At 50.9% G+C, this 21,537-nt stretch overlaps 1 protein-coding gene across 2 annotated transcripts in view; it reads right to left on the reverse strand.

Annotated features, from left to right (window-relative positions):
• RELL2 (RELT like 2) overlaps nucleotides 1-21,537 on the reverse strand; it is a 77,882-nt gene that overhangs the window by 32,650 nt on the left and 23,695 nt on the right. For both annotated transcript variants that reach the window (XM_045027155.1, XM_045027154.1), the window contains exon 6: nucleotides 6,763-7,324. In XM_045027155.1, the coding sequence (XP_044883090.1) occupies nucleotides 6,763-7,324 (562 nt within the window). The remainder of the gene's footprint in view (nucleotides 1-6,762; nucleotides 7,325-21,537) is intronic.

Raw genomic sequence — 21,537 nt, forward strand, 5'->3', positions numbered from 1 at the left:
GGGAATGGAAGCAACCCCCTGGCCCTGCAGCATCACTACCAGTTCTACGCTGTCGGCAACTCCTTGGGTTGCCCCTGGGAAAGCATTGCCAATTGCACACAGAGTGCCACCAGGGAGTCACTCAAGTTTTGCTATGCAACTAAGACCACACCAAAGTCCGTCCCATTCTTCTGTAAGCCGTTGTGGTCTCAAAAGGGACATACACCATCAAATGCAAGCAGTAACCACCTCCCAGATGGCGGAAGGTGCAGGATAGTCCTGGTTTCCTCCGCTGTTTGGAGAGCAACCATGCCCCTACGTGTCATCATTGTTGTCGGAACCCAGACACCTCTGTTACCCGGAGATGAACTGCAGCTGTCTCTGATCATGCCAGCAGGCAAGAAGATCACATGGTTCCTTGCGAACTGGACTTTAGCTGGACATGACTTGATTCAGCAAGGTACCCCAGACTGGGTAGTTCCAGTAAAGGGCACACATTGTGACAAGCTCATGCCAACAATTTGGTTTAAATTCTATGGGCACATTGTCATTTTGGAGGGATTTCATGAGCCCAGATTGTACAGAATGGAATTGGGCCAACAGCAAAAAACAGTTTTAAATTTTGACCCTCTGATCATAAACCTTGCTCCCCTCTGACGTTTAAGAGCCCCAATTTCAGTATCCCATCTGTTGAAATTGGATCAACAAGAACATTTGGTTCTTCAACCTCAGAGAAGTCTGAAGGAGGTTCAAATCCACTTACAAGGCATGAATATCTCTTACATAGCACCTGTATGCGCTCCCTTGATCGGAACTAGCCATAAGGCTTGGGATGAACGGGTAAGAATGTGGCAAGGGGCTGACCATGTAAATAGAGAAAAAAGCGATTGGATTGCACCTGTAGGAACAGGAATCTCTTCAGTTGACATCGCAAACATAGAAGTTCTGGCTAATAAACTATCATATGCCACTGAAAATATAGAAAAGATGGTGTGATAAATGAAAGGGGGAGGTGGGTAGTGCCCTCTTATGGACACCCAGCCAGCCGGTTAGCTATAAAATCCCTCTTAGTAGCTGTTCTCTACTTGCTTTACCTGTAAAGGGTTAAAAAGTCCCCCTGCTATGCATAAGTAAAAGAAAGGGAGTGGGCACCTGACCAAAAGAGCCAATGGAAAAGCTAGAACTTTTTAAAATTGGAGAAAACTTCCCCTTTGTCTGTCTGTGGTTGCTCTCAGGGAGAGCAGACAGGGAGCAACTATGCTGTAAGAAGCTTGGGGCCAGGTATGAAAAATCATTGGTATCATGCCTAGAAACAACTCAGTTGAAATTCCAGATATTTAAGTAGATCGGGAAATGTCTAGGAAGACATGATTAGGTTTATCCTTTTTATTTCTTTATGGCTTGTGGACTCCTCTGTGCTAACCCCAAGTGCTTTTGTTTTGCTTATAAGCTTAAAGCTGGCCCTTAAGAAACTATTCTTGATGCTTAATCATTGTAGTTGCTCTCTTTAAATCTAGCAATAGCCTAAGTTCCCAAATGTATTTTCTTCCTTTAAATTTTTAATAGAATTTACCCTTTCTTTTTTTTTAACAGAATTGATTTTTTTGTGTCCTAAGAGGTTTGTGCACGTTGTTTTAATTAGCTGGTGGCAATAGTTGATTTCCTTTGTTTTTTCTTTCTCAGCTCTTACCTGGAGGAGAGGTGAAAGGGCTTGAGGGTACCCCACCGGAAGGAATTCCCAAGTGCACCTTCCTGGGCTCTCAAAGGGGTTCTGCACTTGGGTGGTGGCAGCATCTACCTATCCAAGGTCAGAGAAAAGCTATAACCTTGGGAGTTTAATATAAGCCTGGAGTGGCCAGTATTAATTTTTAGAATCCTCGAGGGCTCCCACCTTCTGCACTGGAAGTGCCAGAGTGGGGAATCAGCCTTGACAGATGGGAACCCCATTAACAGCATCTTTGAAACCAGTTAAGTGAGGAACAGCAGTTAATAAGTAAGGTATTTCCTGGGTGGGAAAGACTCCTAGAAAAAGATGAAGAGTTAATGATGTCTGGTGTACAGTCCCTCCAGAATAATGTCCCATTGACCTCCAGCATGTGAGCAAGCTCAGGCTCTCACCCAGAATGTAATCATGGGAATGATTCGGCAAGCCATAGCAAGACAAATTCCCACGGAGGCAATCAACTTGATTCGGTCCATTGTAACGGAGGAAGAATTAGTCCTCTGGCCCTGGTGGAGACTAGTTAACGCTTCGTACAATCACCACCAGCAAAGCTTGCGGTTATTCTTGATAACTGTGGCAGGCAAAGAAATTAGAGTAATCCACCCAGTAGTCCCACTGGGATTACAGATTAATGATAACTCAGTAATGTACTCCAGATATCCTATCACTTGGTCCTGGCAGAAAGATAATGTGTGGAACACAGTAAATGTAAAGGGGTGTAGGAGAAAAGAAGGTTTGGGCTAGATCTCTGAAGATCAAGCATTGGAGGAACATGATGAATGCTTCTTCCCACAACCTGGGAAGTCTCACCGTTCCTTCAATGTTATCCAGGAAAAGGGGTCTGTTTTTATCTATGTTGGTAAATTGTGTGTGTGTAAGTACGTGTGTAAGTACAAGATGTAATATTGTATTGATTAATGGACATTGGATTCAACCCACAGTGCCTAAGGTTAATCGCTGTTTCTGTAATGTAACCACTATTGTTAGTTGTAATAATAAGTTTACAGTGCCTATATGGACTATACAACATTTAAAAGCCTATCCTGAGTTCTACAAGGAGGTCTCCCCCCATTTCACTGGGAATGGGTCTCACGGCCATTAAGGGACTATTAACTCATCCCTCCTTACAAACTGAGCTGCAGAACTTTGCAGGAGAATGGCAAACTCAAGATTCAACACCACAACCAGGAAATCTCTAGGTTAGCAGCTACAGTTAAAAACACAGGCCATCACTCTTGGTGGGAGACTTTGCTTGGGTGGAGCCCCAGTGCAACCGGTCTTTTGAATATAATGCTTCACCCCATTGTAGTGATCATCAGTTTCCAAATTATACTAGCAATTGGTCTGGCTCTACTGGTATGCTGGATCCAGCAACTGATGCGGAGGCTGCAATGGAGTGAAGATCAGACCCGGTATCACAGAGTAAGGATGTGATGGGGATACTCACTCATCACAAGCACCCCATCAATGGAGGGACTTGTTATCTAGCAGCTCTGTGTTCTTGGGGAACCAGGGCACAGTACCTAGCCTGTCTGACTCACGAAAGACACCCTCCCCACACCAGCCTCTGCTTGAACCAAATCTGCACCAGAAGAAAGACTTATGAAAAGGCAGTGAGAGACTGACTTACACCCTTGGGATAAACATGACAGGATTAAGGAAACTCCCCTAGCCCAGTGGTGAGCTGGAGCCGGTTGTTAAATTTAGAAGCCCTTTTAAAACTGGTTGTCCCGGAACATCCAGTTCTATAAGGGCTTTACTTAACAAAAGCTTCATCAGCTGTCCACTCTACTCTGGCTCTAGCTCACTTCCCCCTCCTCCCCTGAATGCTCCGCCCCCCTTCTCCTCCCCCTCCCCAGATGTTCGTGGGAAGCCTGAAACAAGCAGCAGGGAAGCTGGGGCGCAGGAGGGAGGGGAGGTGCAGCTGGCCCAGCCCAGCCGAGCGGCTCCCTCGGGCCTGGCACCCCAGCCGAGCGCCCTCAGCCCCAGCCGGGTCCCGGCCCAAGCCGAGCACCCCCAGTTCTGGCCCCGCGGCTCCCTCCAGCCCGGCTCCTGGTCCCGTCCGAGCAGCCCCATCCCAGTCCCAGCCCCGTGGCGCCAGGTCCGGGCCCCACGGCACTGGTGCCGGCCTCGGCTGCAGCCTGGCCCTGGCCTCAGCCCCACAGCTCCCTCCAGCCAGGCTCCTGGTCCTGGCCGAGCAGCCCCGGCCTGGCCCCGGCCCCAGCTCCCCCGGCCCCGGCCCCAGCTCCAGCCCCGTGGCTCCGGCCCGACCCAGCTCAGGCCCCGCAGTGCTGGTCCCAGACCTGGCCGAGCAGCTTTGGTCCGGACCCGGTCCCAGCTGAGCGCCCCCGGATCCGGCAGGGAACAGGGGGATTAAATGGGGGGCAAGGGTCCTGGGGGGGCAGTCAGGAAGGAGCAGGGGTTGGATGGGGCAGTCAGGGGCAGGGGTTCCAGGGGTAGTCGGGGACAGAGAGAAGGGGTGGTTGCATGGGGCAGAGGTCCAGGGGGGCATCAAGGAACGTGGGGGGTTGGATGGGGCAGGGGTCCCAGGGGGTGGCCATGACCCCCTCGTGAGGTGAGGAGGAGGGATCTGTTGTTAATATTTTGGCAGCTCATCACTGCCCTAGCCTCATTTGCATCGAAGATGGGACAAGGAGGCATCTCTATTACCATACAGAATGGAGAACAGAGATTCCAAGGCAAGAACCGCACTGAACTCTGGGAACAGAAAACAGGGCTGCCCAGAGGAATCAGGGGGCCTGGGGTCTTTGACGGTGCGGGGCTCCCACCGCTGAATTGCCGCTGAAGACCTGGCACTTCGGCGGTGGGTCCTGGAGCGGAAGGACCCCCTGCTGCCAAATTGCTGCCAAAGATCCGGAGCAGAAGAAGCTCTGGGGGCCCAGGGCCCGTGAGAGTTTTCTGGGGCCCCTGGAGCGAGTGAAGGACCCCGCTCCAGGGGCCCCAAAATAACTTTTGTGGGGGCCCCTGTGGGGCCTGGGGCCTGGGGCAAATTGCCCCACTTGCAGCCCCCACCCCCCGGGCAGCCCTGCCAGAAAAGTAGGGAAGCACTGCATCATGGGGGATCTCTGCTCCAGATGTTAATGAACACACACCTGCACACACCCAGCTCAGTAGTTATCAGACCAATTCTAGTAGTAAATCCTTTATTGGTATCCAAGATAGTGAAGCTCCCTAATTGCATTGTGAGCTCCCTCAAAGGAACACTGCCCAAAACCAGGAATGATCAGCTCCCATGTCTAGCCTGAACAAAACAACTTTGGTATTCTCCCTTGTTTACACATAAACAAATCTAGTGTTCTCCCTTGAACCATTTATGTTTCTCTACAAAAACCCCTACCCATGCTCAAGTAAGTGTTCTGATGCCTGAATCCAAAATCTGTATCAGTTCCATTGGGACTTCATCTTCTCCTGACTGATCGTGCTGGGGGCTCTGCCCGTCTCCAGCACTCCGGACCCGCAGCTGCCATCACCACCTGGGACCCCCGATCGATTTCAAGCTTCATGGAGTGGTGAGAACCCAGCTCTTGCTCCTCTTTCGGTATAGCCTTCTAATCCTGACTTTTATAATCAAGTTTAAGTTATAATATTAAATCTAACTGTTTTGTTTGTTTGGCTCCCCTGTGGTTATTACCTGGCAATAAATAACTTTCATTATTAAGCTGAGTATCAGAGGGGTAGCCGTGTTAGTCTGGATCTGTAAAAGCAGCAAAGAGTCCTGTGGTACCTTATAGACTAACAGACGTATTGGAGTATGAGTTTTCGTGGGTGAATACCCACTTCATCAGATGCACCCAACGAAGTGGGCATTCACCCACGAAAGCTCATGCTCCAATATGTCTGTCAGTCTATAAGGTGCCACAGGACTCTTTGATTATTAAGCTGGTTGCTTCTCTCTCTTTCCCCCCCCCCCCCACACTTTGTGGGTGTGCTTTGGTTCCTCATTCGCTCTGCAGCAACGCTCCGTGTACCTAAGCTAAACAATCTCTGCAGCACCCAAAAATCCTGTGGAGTTTGCTCATCAAGTAGGTTACTACCAGAACAATTGTAACGTGAAAGTGGGGATAGAGATGTGCTGAACCTGGGACATATGAGGGTGGCAGCTTGGAAGTGCTGCTGGACCCAGCCTACTGAGTCCAGGGACATATAAGGAGTCAGCTTGTGAGTGCTGATTAACCTGGTCCTCTCAGGGGTGGGGGTGTGTGTGTGTGTGTGTAAAAGTTAGTCTGATTCTGGGGCTGTAAGAACCCAGCCCTGGGGAACCTAGGTCCTGCAGGATAGCTCCATTGGGAGGGAATTTGCAGCAGGGGGAAGTAGAGCTCCTTATGAGAACACAAGTGACACAAGCAGTACATTGATAGTACAGACCCTCCCCCCACAGAAGAGTAACCCTAATAAATGAGGAGGATACCCCAAAGTAACAGGCAAAGCTAGTAACAGCCGCCCCATGCAGGGAGCCCAACCCTCCCTGAGAACATGCTTGGCCTTTCCCCTGCCCCTCCCAGAAAAGGGCCATTTTCTCCCATCAGGGCCCGTGCTCAGGAAAGGAGACGGATCCACATCACCAATGTCTGGGCAATTTCTGCCTCAAGGAGCTGAGGCCCATCACACTAATGGGCTGAAGTCTGTGGGGCCTTTGCAGGCCTGGTGCTGAGGATGCTGCTCTCAAAGAGCCCTTCCAGTGGGCAGTTACGCTGGAGTGGGCAGATCTGCTCCCCGTCTCCAGAACCCAAGTCTAAAGGAAACCTGAGCAATGACTCACAGCATAACACTTTGTCTGCTTGTCCTGCACTGTGCCGCCTTCACATTGCACTAACTCAGTGGATCTGGGGAACTCATGGTACCTGGTCTGCTCAGCAGCACCAAACTCTTCCAGGCTTTGGATACGCTGTGCAGGCTTTGATATCTGCCTGAACTTTCTTATCCTCTTGTAGTTTTACACCCCTCAGCCACAACTCCCTGCAGACTGACTGCTCGGGAAGCCCCAGGCAGACTTTGCATACCCTGCACTGGGGATGAGGAAGGAGTGGAAGGGACCTTACCTGTTGCCCTATGTCCTCCACTCTGGATTCTTTCCTGTTGGCATCCTTGTTTCCCGTAATGGCAGCTCGGATTCCTTCTTGCACATTTGGGCCCCCTTTAACGTCTGCTGTTTCATTAGCTGCCCCTGGCACAGCCTCCTCCTGCAGGGCATTGTGTGGCTCAGCCCATTTCACCTCCTCCTGCAAGTCTGCAGGGGCTCCAGCACCATGCACTCCTGGGCCCTGAAGCCCCTCCCCCTTGCTTTGGTCACGTCCATTCCCTGGGGCAAGGTCTTGGAGGTCAAGGTCCTGCAGCGAGCCTGTCTTACCGAACCTCTTCCCCACTGGCCCATTGGTGGGAGCATTTGCCTTGACTGGTGCATTGGGAGAATCCTCCCTTTGGCCTGTTCCATTTGGACAACCCTCTGTCTGGATGGTTCCATTTTGCAGACCCTCCTGATGGAGCTGTTCATTGCTGTGGGCTCCCGGGTCTCTGTCACCAGCTTCCTTGCTGCCATCAGGAAGCGACACATCCTGCTGCTCTGCGAAAATGGGCTTCTTCTCAATGTGGGTCACATGAAACCTACAAGGGCAAAAGAGTCCAGTCACAAGTGGTGATGGTTCCCTCCTACAATCTCACCCAGCCCTTCAGTGTGCCGGCACTGCCCTCCAGCTTCGGACATCTTGTTCCCGTCCTATCGCCATGCCAATGCCACCCTCAGGCATCTGACCCCTCGTTCCCATCCTATTGCCGTGCCAGCACCGCCCTCCACCTCAGACCCCTCGTTCCCATTCTATCTCCATGATGGCGCTGCACTACAGCCTCTGACCCCTTGTTCCCATTTTATTGCTGTGCCAGTGCCGCTCTCCAGCCTCGGACCCGTCATTTCCATCTGTGATAGGGTATGCATACCCAGGGCCACGGGTCTTCGGCGGCGGGGGGACTGAAGCGGGACCCGCTGCCGAAGTGCCGGGTCTTCTGCAGTAATTCAGTGGCGGGGGGCCCCCGCCGCAGGTCTTCAGGGCACTTCAGCTGCTGGTCCCAGAGCGGAAGGACCCCCTGCCGCCAAATTACTGCCAAAGCAGGGGCCCCTCGCTGCCAAAGACTCCAGGCCCCCTGAATCCTCTGGGCGGCCCTGTGCATACCCCGAACTAGGTAGGAAAGGGTTAATCCCACACAATGGGCAGAGGAAGTCCCACCCCTCAAACCCTGCTGGGCATGTTCCAACTGCTGTGCTAGTATAAAGGAGAGCAGCCCAACTCAGTCTGTGCTGACTGCCAAGGAGGAAGGACCCGTGGCGGAGTCTCCAGCCCAGAAGCTGTTACAGCCCTTGTCTGCAGGAGCTGGAGATCCGGAGACCCAGACTGGAGACCTGTTGCCTACAGCTGACCAGCTGGAGTCAGAGTCCCAGGGAGTTACCTGTGCCAAGGAGCCCAGAGAGCCTGACATCACATAGACTGCAGCTTCAGGAAGCCTGGTAGGAAGTGACCCAGGGAGATGGAGTGAGTGGTATCTCCCACCCATGTAAGGTCAGTGTGTTGTGGTTGAATTCCCCACTGACCCAGTGGTGGACTATTCTGCCATTGTCATGGCCCTGGGTCGGGACCTGGTGTTGTTGGATGGGCATGGCTCCCCAACCCTGGCTGCCACACCCTTTGGTGGAAGCCCCCAGATTTGGCCATTAGGTTTTGCATCCCTGCACTCAAGGGCCACTGTACTGACTCTGGCCACTAGGCCAGTCTGCCTTGCACTCAAGGGCCGCTATATTGACTCTGGCTGCTAGGCTGCATTGCCCTGCACTCAAGGGTTGATATATTGACTCCGGCCACTAAGCCACATCGCCCTATGCTCATGGGCCGCCACATTGTCTCGGGCCATTAGGCCATGCTGTAAGGATAAGGCCTTTTTCTGCAGCCATATTAGGAGAGCAGCAACCATTAGCTAAGAAGCAGGAAGTCACATCCTCACATTCCATCTAAATTATGTTAAAACACGTAATATCAGGCTGTTAAGAAGGCGGTCCTCTCCTAATAGCACCCACCATCACCAGATAAAGAAACAGAGCTTAAGATGGTTAAAGAAAAGTTAGTTTGATGCATCCTGTCTGGCAAGAAATCACTTATTAATAGTCGTGGTTGTGAAAAAGAAAAGTTAGTTTGATGCATCCTGTCTGGCAAGAAATCACTTATTAATAGTCGTGGTTGTGAAAGCCTCATTTCTTTGTTTTATCTTTATGGTTCCCACTTCTCTATTGTTTGTCTGTATGATCTGTCTGGTTCTTTGATTGTTTCTGTCTGTTACATAATTAATTTTGCTAGGTGTAAATTAATTAAGGTGGTGGGGTATGATTAGGTTAGAGAATTTTATTACATGTTAGGATTGGCTAGTAAAATTTTAGTAAAATGATTGGTTAAGGTATAGCTAAGCAGGACTCAAGTTTCACTGTATAAATGGGGGGCCAAGAAGGAGACCAGCAGAGAAGGAGCAGAATAATAATAAGAAGGAAAGACCTGGAAGAAGAAGAAAAAGTAGTCGTCCCCTCTAAGGCTACATCTACACTTCCGCAGTAAGTCAACCTACGCTACACAACTCCAGCTACATGAATAATGTAGCTGGAGTCAACGTACCTTAGGTCAACTTATCGTGGGGTCTACACCACGGGGCGGGGTTTATGGGAGAAAATCTCCTGTCGACTTGCCTTACTCTTCTCATTGGGGGTAGAGTACTGGGGTTGACTGGAGAGTGATCTGCAGTTGATTTGGCGGGTCTTTCCTAGATCCGCTAAATCGACTGACAGTGGATCGATCTCAGAGCATTGATCCTGGCTGTAGTGTAGACCTGCCCTGAGACACAGCCTAAGATCAAAGCTGATAAGAATCCTCTGCACAACCATGATGTGCAGCAACCAGAATCCAGAGAAGGCTGACCTTGCCTGGACAACAGGGAAAGTCTACCAGCCTGATCAGGATTGGTGAGCATGGCATTTTATGCTTAGTATGTGTATTCCGCTTGGTAATGGTTAATAAACAGAGGATAAGGATACTACTGTGTAAGGCTATTTCAGGTCCTGCAGACCCGCAAAGTACACCCTGAGCACTAGGAACTGGGTAAAGGTGGGTGCCCCTAGAGTGTGTGAGTAACAGAGAATTTTGTGTGGGTAACAAATTTGGTGGAGAGAATGTGAGCAGCCTAAGGTCGTTTGGACCGAACTGATCTAGCCTAACACAGTAATAGCAGCAGAATACCAGTGACATTTTGTCAAAAAGGGTCGCTACCTGCTTGGCAGAATGTTCACCCTGAAGCAATAGGAGGGAAAGGAAACAAAAGGGATCTGGAGGAGTGGGGGTTAGCTGAAGACTCCACCCTCCTTGCTAAATGGGTAGCAGCAGAATGGGGGGACAAGATTCTTTCCAGGGGAGGGACGGCCTTGAGTCTGCTTGTAAGGGGTTTGAAGCACGAACCGAAAGTAAAAAACAAGGGTGATGTCGTGCTAGGAGTCTACTACAGGCCACCTAACCAGGTGGAAGAGGTGGATGAAGCTTTTTTTAAACAACTAACAAAATCATCCAAAGCCCAAGACTTGGTGGTGATGGGGGACTTCAACTATCCAGATATATGTTGGGAAAATAACACCACGGGGCACAGACTATCCAATAAGTTTTTGGACTGCATTGCAGACAACTTTTTATTTCAGAAGGTTGAAAAAGCTACTGGGGGGAAGCTGTTCTAGACTTGATTTTAACAAATAGGGAGGAACTCGTTGAGAATTTGAAAGTAGAAGGCAGCTTGGGTGAAAGTGATCATGAAATCATAGAGTTTGCAATTCTAAGGAAGGGTAGAAGGGAGTACAGCAAAATAGAGACAATGGATTTCAGGAAGGCGGATTTTGGTAAGCTCAGAGAGCTGATAAGTAAGGTCCCATGGGAATCAAGACAGAGGGGAAAAACAACTGAGGAGAGTTGGCAGTTTTTCAAAGGGACACCATTAAGGTCCCAAAAGCAAGCTATTCCGCTGGATAGGAAAGATAGAAAATGTGGCAAAAGACCACCTTGGCTTAACCACGAGATCTTGCATGATCTAAAAAATAAAAAGGAGTCATATAAAAATTGGAAACTAGGTCAGATTACAAAGGATGAATATAGGCAAACAACACAGGAATGCAGGGGCAAGATTAGAAAGGCAAAGGCACAAAATGAGCTCAAACTCTAGCTATGGGAATAAAGGGAAACAAGACTTTTTATCAATACATTAGAAGCAAGAGGAAGACCAAGGACAGGGTAGGAGAGAGAAACAGTAACAGGAAACTTGGAAATGGCAGAGATGCTTAATGACTTCTTTGTTTCGGTCTTCACTGAGAAGTCTGAAGGAATGCCTAACATAGTGAATGCTTATGGGAAGGGGGTAGGTTTAGAAGATAAAATAAAAAAAGAACAAGTTAAAAATCACTTAGAAAAGTTAGATGCCTCCAAGTCACCAGGGCCTGATGAAATGCATCCTAGAATACTCAAGGAGCTAATAGAGGAGGTATCTGAGCCTCTAGCTATTATCTTTGGAAAATCATGGGAGACGGGAGAGATTCCAGAAGACTGGAAAAGGGCAAATATAGTGCCCATCTATAAAAAGGGAAATAAAAACAACCCAGAAAACTACAGACCAGTTAGTTTAACTTCTGTGCCAGGGAAGATAATGGAGCAAGTAATTAAGGAAATCATCTGCAAACACTTGGAAGGTGGTAAGGTGACAGGGAATAGCCAGCATGGATTTGTAAAGAACAAATCGTGTCAAACCAATCTGATAGCTTTCTTTGATAGGATAACGAGTCTTGTGGATAAGGGAGAAGCAGTGGATGTGGTATACCTAGACTTTAGTAAGGCATTTGATATGGTCTCTCATGATATTCTTATCGATAAACTAGGCAAATACAATTTAGATGGGGCTGCCATAAGGTGGGTGCATAACTGGCTGGATAACCATACTCAGAGAATAGTTATTAATGGTTCCCAATCCTGCTGGAAAGGTATAACGAGTAGGGTTCCGCAGGGGTCTGTTTTGGGACCGGCTCTGTTTAATATCTTCATCAACGACTTAGATGTTGGCATAAAAAGTACACTTATTAAGTTTGCAGATGATACCAAACTGGGAGGGATTGCAACTGCTTTGGAGGACAGGGTCATTATTCAAAATGATCTGGACAAATTGGAGAAATGGTTTGAGGTAAACCGGATGAAGTTTAATAAAGACAAATGCAAAGTGCTCCACTTAGAAAGGAACAATCAGTTTCACACATACAGAATGGGAAGAGACTGTCTAGGAAGGAGTACGGCAGAAAGGGATCTAGGGGTTATAGTGGACCACAAGCTAAATATGAGTCAACAGTGTGATGCTGTTGCAAAAAAAGCAAATGTGATTCTGGGATGCATTAACAGGTGTGTTGTGAGCAAGACACGAGAAGTCATTCTTCCACTCTACTCTGCGCTGGTTAGGCCTCAACTGGAGTATTGTGTCCAGTTCTGGGCACTGCATTTCAAGAAAGATGTGGAGAAATTGAAGAGGGTCCAGAGAAGAGCAACAAGAATGATTAAAGGTCTTGAGAACATGACCTATGAAGGAAGGCTGAAAGAATTGGGTTTGTTTAGTTTGGAAAAGAGAAGACTGAGAGAGGACATGATAGCAGTTTTCAGGTATCTAAAAGGGTGTCATCAGGAGATGGGAGAAAACTTGTTCACCTTAGCCTCTAATGATAGAACAAGAAGCAATGGGCTTAAACTGCAGCAAGGGAGGTTTAGGTTGGACATTAGGAAAAAGTTCCTAACTGTCAGGGTGGTTAAACACTGGAATAAATTGCCTAGAGAGGTTGTGGAATCTCCATCTCTGGAGATATTTAAGAGTAGGTTAGATAAATGTCTATCAGGGATGGTCTAGACAGTATTTGGTCCTGCCATGAGGGCAGGGGTCTGGACTCGATGACCTCTCGAGGTCCCTTCCAGTCCTAGGCCTGGTCCACACTAGGACTTTAATTCGAATTTAGCAGCGTTAATTCGAATTAACCGTGCACCCGTCCACACCAGGAAGCCATTTAATTCGACATACAGGGCTCTTTAGTTCGAATTCTGTATTCCTCCCCGACGAGGGGAGTAGCGCCAAATTCGACATGGCCATGTCGAATTAGGCTAGGTGTGGACGGAAATCGACCTTAGTAGCTCTGGGAGCTATCCCACACTGCACCACTCTGTTGACGCTCTGGACAGCAGTCCGAGCTTGGATGTTCTGATCAGCCACACAGGAAAAGCCCCGGGAAAATTTGAATTCCTTTTCCTGTCTGGCCAGTTTGAATCTCATTTCCTGGTTGGACATCGGGGCGAGCTCAGCAGCACCGGCAACGATGCAGAGCTCTCCAGCAGAGGAGTCCAGGCAATCTCTGAATAGAAAGAGGGCCCCAGCATAGACTGACTGGGAAGTCTTGGATCTGCTCAGTGGGGCGAGGAGTCTGTGCTTTAGGAGCTGCGCTCCAAAAAACGGAATGCAAAGACCTATGAGAAGGTCTCCAAAGCCATGACAGACAGAGGATCCAGCCGGGATGCAACGCAGTGCCGCCTGAAAATCAAGGACCTGAGACAAGGCTACCAGAAGACCAAAGCGGCAAACAGACGCTCCGGAGCCTGCCACCACTGCCCCACCAGTGACCGTGGACTCTGACGATGGGATAGTGTCGACGGCCAGTTCCTCGGCGATGTTCACGGACGGGGAAGATGAGGAAGGGTTTGTGGAGGACGAGGCAGGCGACAGCGCTTACAACACTGGTTTCCCCGACAGCCAGGATCTCTTCATCACCCTCACGGAGAGCCCCACCAACCCTCCCTGGCTGTTAACCCGGACCCTGAATCAGGGGAAGGATCAGTCAGTAAGTGCTTTAAACATGTAAACTTTTATTATTAATGGAACAGGAATCTGAACTATGTGAAAAGGAGGTCTATATATATGGGGATAGAACAGAAATCCTCCTGGGAGATCTCCACGAAGCTCTCCTGGAGGTAATCGAAAAGCCTCCGCAGGAGGTTCCTGGGGAGAGCTGCCTTATTGGGTGCTCCGTGGTAGCACACCTTTCCGTGCCAGGCTTTCATGAGGTACTCAAGGAGCATTGCCTCCCCGAGCACGGTTGCATAGGCCCCTGGTTTGTGCTGGCTTTCACGCAGCATGCGCTCTCTATCTCCTTCAGTGACCGTCCTCAGGGTGATCTCGCTCGGAGACTCCTGCATCTAATTAGGGGAATTACTGTAATGTTACGCCTGGTCCAAAGTATTTTTAAAAAATCTCCAGACAGACGGCGTAGCAGAGACTGCTGCTGCGTGACAAGCGTAACGGAAGGCCAAAGAATCAAATGGACGCTCATGGAGAGAGGGGGGACTGAGGACGCAAGCTATCCCACAGTTCCTGCTGTCTCCGAAAAGCATTTGCATTCTTGGCTGAGCTCCAAATGCTTCTAGGGTCAAACACAGTGTCCGCGGTGGGTCAGGGCATAGCTCGGCAATTTACGCACCCCCCCCACTCACCCCCAGAAGTGAAAGGGAAAACAATCCTCTGTTGACTCTTTTACATGTCACCCTATCTTTACTGAATGCTGCTGATAGATGCGATGCTGCAGCACTCAATACTAATATCCTTGCTCCACCCCCCCACCATGGGTGGCTGACGGTACAATATGGCTGATATCCATCGTCATCATCAGCCTATTGGCACATGGGGCAGTGCAAAAGGACTGGTAACCATGCCGACTAGCATCCGTGAGGTCTATCAAGGGCGCCTGGTCCTAATTTTTCCTGGTAGATGGTGCAGTATGGCTGGTAACCGTCCTCATCATAGCAACAGGGGGCTGAGCTCCATCAGCCCCCACCCTTCATGTGTAAAGAAAAGATTCAATTGCCCCTGGACTAGCAGAGGGATGCTGGGCTCCTCTCCTCCACACTGCTTAATGTCCTGTCTGGACTATCATAGCAGCTGGATGCTGCCTTCCACTCATTTCTCACTAACAAGTCACTGTGTCTTATTCCTGCATTCTTTATTACTTCATCATACAAGTGGGGGGACAATGCTATGGTAGCCCAGGAAGGCTGGGGGAAGAACGGAATGAACAGGTGGGGTTGTTGCAGGAGCACCCCCTGTGAATAGCATACAGCTCATAATTTCTGCAGGATCTGACACAGAGCAGCTGTGCTCTCTGGTTATATGATACAGTGGTTCTCTAGTACACTTGCCCATATTCTAGGCAGGACTGATTCTATTTTTAGATACCAAAAAGGAGGGATTGACTCTGATCTCAGCCACGGGCAATTATGACAGCAGTAAATGGTGCAGTGCAAAAGGACTGGTAACCATGATCATTTTATTACCAATTTATGGTATGGTAGATGGTATAGTATGGCTGGTAACCATCTCTGCTGTCATGCAAAAGCAAAAGCATGCTGCTGTGTAGCTCTGCTGAATCGCCTCTGTGAGCGGCATCTAGTACACATACGGTGACAGTCACAAAAGGCAAAACAGGCTCCATGGTTGCCACGCTGTGGCGTCTGCCAGGGCAATCCAGGGAAAACGGGCTTGAAATGATTGTCTGCCGTTGCTTTCCCGGAGGAAGGGATGACTGACGACATTTACCCAGAACCACCCGCGAAAATGGTTTTTGCCCCATCAGGCACTGGGATCTCAACCCAGAATTCACAAAGACAGACTAGACAGTGTTCATTGTTCGCAAAAATGTATCTTTGCAAGGAATTCACTCCCTGTTTCCCATCACACAGCTTCGACTGTCTCCAGACCTGCCACAGCATCCCCCTCACAGAGGCTGGCAAAGATTAGGCGACGAAAGAAAAAGACACGGGACGAGATGTTCGCTGAACTTATGGGCTGCTCCCGAGCTGAGGCGGACCAGCAGAGCCAGTGGAGGGAGACCCTCTCTCTGTACCAGTGCTCACACACTGGTGGGAGGACAGGTGGCGTGAGGAAGACAAGCAGGCAACTCAAACGCTGCTTGGACTAATGAGGGAGCAAACAGACGCGCTCAGGCGCCTTGTGGATGTTCTGCAGGACCGCAGGAGGACAGAGCCCCCCTGCAGTGTATCTGCAACAGCCCTCCCCCGCCACAAAGTCCCATACCCCCCTCACCCAAAATAACCAGAAGGAGGGGCGCCAGGGGCCATAAAAACTGTCACTGCACTCCAGCAGAGTGCTCAAGTACCCAAAAGCTCTCATACCCTAAATTTTGAGAAGTCCTTCCCTTCCTGACTCACGCAAGCCCCAATCCCAGTTTCATCCCCTAACTGTCTAGTTAATTATTAAAAATACTTTGCTGTTAATTACTGTTTCCGTCATGTTTTTTCACAGAAGACTGTGTTTGAAGGGGGTGGGTTGGGGAAGGGGGTTGTTAATTGCATAGGACAGTCACCTTTACCAGGGTACAGACATGGGGGCAGGATCAGCAGCAGGTCACACACACAGTGCAGTCAGTAGGCACCCTGGTCGGTATGGGAGGTGGTTTCCAGGTTCTGTGTGGGTGGGGGGGATGTGACTTTGTAGCGGGGGAGGGCGGTTACAGATCTTATGCAGCGGTCCTTGTCCTGGACCACAGAGTCACGCAGCAGAGGAATCTGTATCCATCACAAGGTCACATAGCCCCCGCACACAGAATCCCAAAAAGGAGGGATGGCAGGCTCCGCTGAAACAGGCAGTCCGGCACTGCAGACCGCTCTAGGAGCAGGAGCCTGTCATTCCTCGAGTTTAGAGGCGGTCTTTACATCACCGCACACCCTACCCAGCACAGTCTGCGTCCCAGTTTCAACCCTTTAACGCAAAGTCATTAATAAAGAAACCTTTGTTAAGTAACAATGGGACATGTATTTTATTTTTACACGTGTGTTGGAAGTGGGGGAAGCGGGGTGAACGGGGTATGTAACTGCAGAGAAAGAAACAAGGGCAGGTTCAGCTTCTCTGTAAAGAAACTGAACAGTCACAGGTCACGCTGCTTGCTGCTCGCTGGTACTTGAAGAGTTCCTTGTCGCTGTCCAAGGCGCCTGTATAGGGCTTCATGAGCCAGGGCATTAGCGGGTAGGCCGGGTCCCCGAGGATCACTATAGGCATCTGCACATCCCCAACAGTTATTTTGTGGTCCGGGAAGAAACTACCTTCCTGCAGGTGTCTAAACAGACCACAGTTCCTGAAAACACGTGCGTCATGCACCTTGCCTGGCCACCCGACGTTGATGTTGGTAAAACGTCCCCTATGCTCCACCAGTGCTTGCACCACCTCCAGGCCCCATCCTGCCTACTGTTCCCTTTGTGCCAGAGGCTAGGGAAGGCAGGCTGGGGGCTGCGGTTTGCCCCTGGGGCCGCACCACGCCACCCATCCCCCTAGCACTGGGGCCTCGCTGCCTGCCCAGTGCTGGGGATGGGGGCCGCTCTGACTGCGCTGCCTGCCCACCCGCCCAGCACTGGAGCTGGCAGCTTGGCCGGGGGCACCTTCAGGGGCAGTGGGGCAGCCAGCCGGCGGTTGGGCCCAGTGGTCTGGCCTGGGGTGGCTGGATGCTGGCCAGGGATTGGGCCGGGCTGTGCGGCCTGCGGGGGCTGGGGCCACACTGCCTGGTGCTCTGATGCTCTGGGGCTGGGGACACTAGCCTGGGACAGGAACCAGCAGCCACCGTGTGTGGGGGGGCGGGGAGGGCACTAGGCAGGGGCCAGTGGTCACAGTGGGGGCTGGGCTCCGGTGCACGCAGAAGGGATGGGGCCTTGGGCGGAAGGGACAAGGCGGGGGGCTAGCCTCCCCAAGCCAGGGGTTCACCCACTGCCCCTGACTGGGTGAAGGAAGTAATGAAGGATCCACCATTGTGGATTTAGCCAACGGATTCCTATGGGCACATAGTGAAGAACCAGCAGAAACATCCACCCCCTCCGTTAATGCTATACATGAGTGTGCATCTGTAAAGGCCCCAGAAGGAGGACAAGCAGAAGAAGGGAGCACATGGGTGGACACGTTTCCTGGGGTATGGGCTCAACATAAATTGGAGTGTGGGAAAATTTGATGCTGAGGTTTTAATTTGAGGGCTTAACCCCCCATCCACAGCGTCAAAACAAGTATCCTCAGGAGACAGAGGAAGGAATAAAATCTACCACTGAAAGTTTGTTAGAACAGGATGTTATCATGCAAATGGCTAGTACTAATAATGCCCCGATTTGGCCTGTAGTGAAAGGGGATAGGAAGACGTGGTGAATGCCAGTGGATTTTAGAGCTTTAAATGCAGTAAAAATATAATATATAGAACTGGAAGGGAGCCCAAAGGGTCGAGTCCAACCCCCTGCCTTCACTAGCAGGACCAAGTACTGATTTTTGCCCCAGATCCCTAAGTGGCCCCCTCAAGGATTGGGCTCACAACCCTGGGTTTAAACGGAGGCCAATGTGCAAACCACTGAGGGTATGTCTACACTACAGGAGTAGTTCGATTTAACTTAGGTCGAATTTGTGGATTCGACCTGATGAATTAGAATTTGTGTATCCACACTAAGGACACTAATTCGAATTTGTGAGTCCACACTAACGGGGCAAGCGTCGACATTGGAAGCGGTGCATTCTGGGCAGCTATCCCACAGTTCCCGCAGTCCCCGCTTCCCATTGGAATGCTGGGTAGAGCCCCCAATGCCTTCTGGGGGAAAAATGTGTCGAGGGTGGTTTTGGGTAACTGTCATCATTCAACCGTCACTCCCGCCCTCTCTCCTTGAAAGCGCCGGCGGGAACTCTGTTCGCGCACTTTTCTGGTCAGTGACAGCGCGGACGCCACAGCACTGCGAGCATGGAGCCCGCTGCGATCATCGCTGCACTTATGGCCGTTGTCAACTCCTCGCACCTTATCGAACACCTCTTCCACAGTCAGCTGCTGAGAAATCGGGCGAGGAGGCTCCATCAGCGCGGTGAGGACGTGAAGTGTGAGAGTGGCACAGACCTCTCACAAAGCACGGTACGCCGCGTTGTGGAGATTATGGTGGCAATGGGTCACGTTCATGCTATGGGACGGCGATTCTGGGCCCGGGAAACAAGCACGGACTGGTGGGACCGCATAGTGCTGCAAGTCTGGGATGAATCACAGTGGCTGCGAAACTTCAGGATGCGTAAGGGCACTTTCCTTGAACTTTGTGACTTGCTGGCCCCTGCCCTGAAGCGCCAGGACACCCGGATGCGAGCAGCCCTGAGTGTGCAGAAACGAGTGGCCATAGCCCTCTGGAAACTTGCAACACCAGACAGCTACCGGTCAGTAGCGAACCACTTTGGCGTGGGCAAATCTACCGTGGGGGTTGCTGTGATGCAAGTAGCCCACGCAATCGTTGACCTACTGCTCTCAAAGGTGGTGACCCTGGGAAACGTCCAGGTCGTCATAGATGGCTTCGCCGCGATGGGATTCCCAAACTGCGGTGGGGCTATAGATGCCACTCACATCCCTATCCTGGGACCGGCCCACCAGGCCAGCCAGTATATTAACCGAAAGGGCTACTTTTCAATGGTGCTGCAAGCACTGGTGGACCATAAGGGACGTTTTACCAACATCTACGTCGGGTGGCCGGGCAAGGTTCATGACGCGCGTGTGTTCAGGAACTCTGGTCTGCTTAGACGCCTGCAGGAAGGTAGTTTCTTCCCGGAACACAAAGTAAGTGTTGGGGATGTGGAGATGCCTACAGTGATCCTCGGGGACCCAGCCTACCCGCTAATGCCCTGGCTCATGAAGCCCTATACAGGCGCCCTGGACAGTGACAAGGAGCTCTTCAACTACCGGCTGAGCAAGTGCAGAATGGTGGTGGAGTGTGCTTTCGGACGTCTCAAGGGGAGATGGAGGAGCTTACTCACCCGCTCGGATCTCAGCGAAACCAATATCCCCATTGTTATTGCAGCTTGCTGTGTGCTCCACAATCTCTGTGAGAGCAAGGGGGAGACCTTTATGGTGGGATGGGAGGTTGAGGCAAATCGCCTGGCTGCTGATTACGCTCAGCCAGACACCCGTGCGATTAGAAGAGCCCAGCGGGAAGCGCTGTGCATCCGGGAGGCTTTGAAAGCTAGGTTCCTCAGAGAGCAGGGTAACCTATGACTGTCCAGTCTCTTTACAGAGAAGCTGAACCTGCCCCTGTTTCAGTTACTATTGTCTTTTTTCAGCGGTTACATACCCCGTTCACCAGGTTTCCCCCCTTCCAACAGACGTTTAAAAATAAAGTTATTGGAACATTTTTAATTAACAAAGTTTTCTTTACTAACGAATTCTCGTTCAAGGGTTACAACAGGGACGCAGACTGTGGTGGGTACGGTGTGCAGTGATGTACATACCGCTTCTACACTTGAGGACTGACAGGCTCCTGCTCCTACAGCGGTCTCTGTGGGGAGGACGGTTACCGGAGGGTGTGCAGGAAGGGGTGGGTTTGCAGGAAGGGGTGAGGGGTGTGTGGGAAGGGTGAGTAGGTGTGGGTGGATGATGGCTCTGGCTGGGGCTCAGGCATCGGAGAGGTTCATGGCTAGGGTGGAAGGGCATGGTAAGGGCAGCCTGCCTTGCCATTTGTGGATGCCAGGCGCTCGGACCCTGGGGCAACATACACCTCCCAGACTGACCTGGGGCAGCAGACACCTCGCACAGTGACCCGGGTGCCTAGTGACTGCACTCTGTGTGTGACCTGCTGTTGATCCTGCCCCCATGTCTGTACCCTGTTAATGGTGGCTGTCCTATGCAATTAACAAACCCCTCCCCCACCCTTCACACAAAGTCTTCTGCAAAGAAACATGACGGAAACAGTAATGAACAGCAAACTATTTTTAATACTCAACTACACAGTTGGGGGATGAAACTGGGATTTGGGATCGGGTGAGCCAGGAAGGCAAGCAATTCTCATACTTTAGGGAATGAGAGCTGTTTGGTACATGAGCGCTCTGCTGGGGTGGAGTGACAGTTTTCACGGCCCCTAGCGCCCCTCCTTCTTGTGATTTTGGGTGAGGGGGGGGACAGGACTTTGTGGCGGGGGAGGGAGGTTGCAGATACAGTTCAGGGGGGCTCTCTGCTCCTGCCTGCGGTCCTGCAGAACATCCACAAGGCGCCGGAGCGTGTCCGTTTGCTCCCTCATTAGTCCAAGCAGCGTTTGAGTCGCCTGCTGGTCTTCCTGCCGCCACCTGTCCTCCCATTCGCTGTGTGAGCGCTGCTGCTGAGAGAGGGTCTCCCTCCACTGGCTCTGCTGGGCTGCCTCGGCTCTGGAGCTGGCCATCAGTTCAGAGAACATCTCATCCCGAGTCTTTTTCTTTCGCCGCCTAATCTGCGCCAGCCTCTGTGAGGGGGATGCCGGGGCAGTTCGGGAAAGAGCCGCAGCTGTGTGATGGGAAAAAGGAAGTGATTTCCTTCCAAAGATACATGTTTGCGAACACTGAACACAGTCTACTCAGTTTCTGTGAACAAGACCATACAGGGCACCTAATCTCATGTGCTCTCAGGACAAGTTCGAATTTTCGGCATTCGCTTTCATTGCCTGGGGTCTTGCACTGGAGATCGGACAAGCGGGGCAGGACAGCAGAATCCATGTAGCAGCCAGGCCTGGTAAGCCGGAAACTTTAGGCTGCTTAACAGTTAATGGATAGCAGGGCCCTCCTGCTGCAGGCAATCTGGAAAGCATAAAGTCTGACCCTGTTCCAGCCCCTCGCGGCTGTCCCCGGGAAAGATCCCTGTATGCTTTTCCTCTGCAGCCTACAACACGTGGCTGTTAAACGACGGTCATTGTTATGCAAAGGAAAAGTCA

This window comes from Mauremys mutica, chromosome 8 (assembly GCF_020497125.1).
Source record: "Mauremys mutica isolate MM-2020 ecotype Southern chromosome 8, ASM2049712v1, whole genome shotgun sequence".
In the NCBI taxonomy this organism is placed as follows: domain Eukaryota; kingdom Metazoa; phylum Chordata; order Testudines; family Geoemydidae; genus Mauremys; species Mauremys mutica.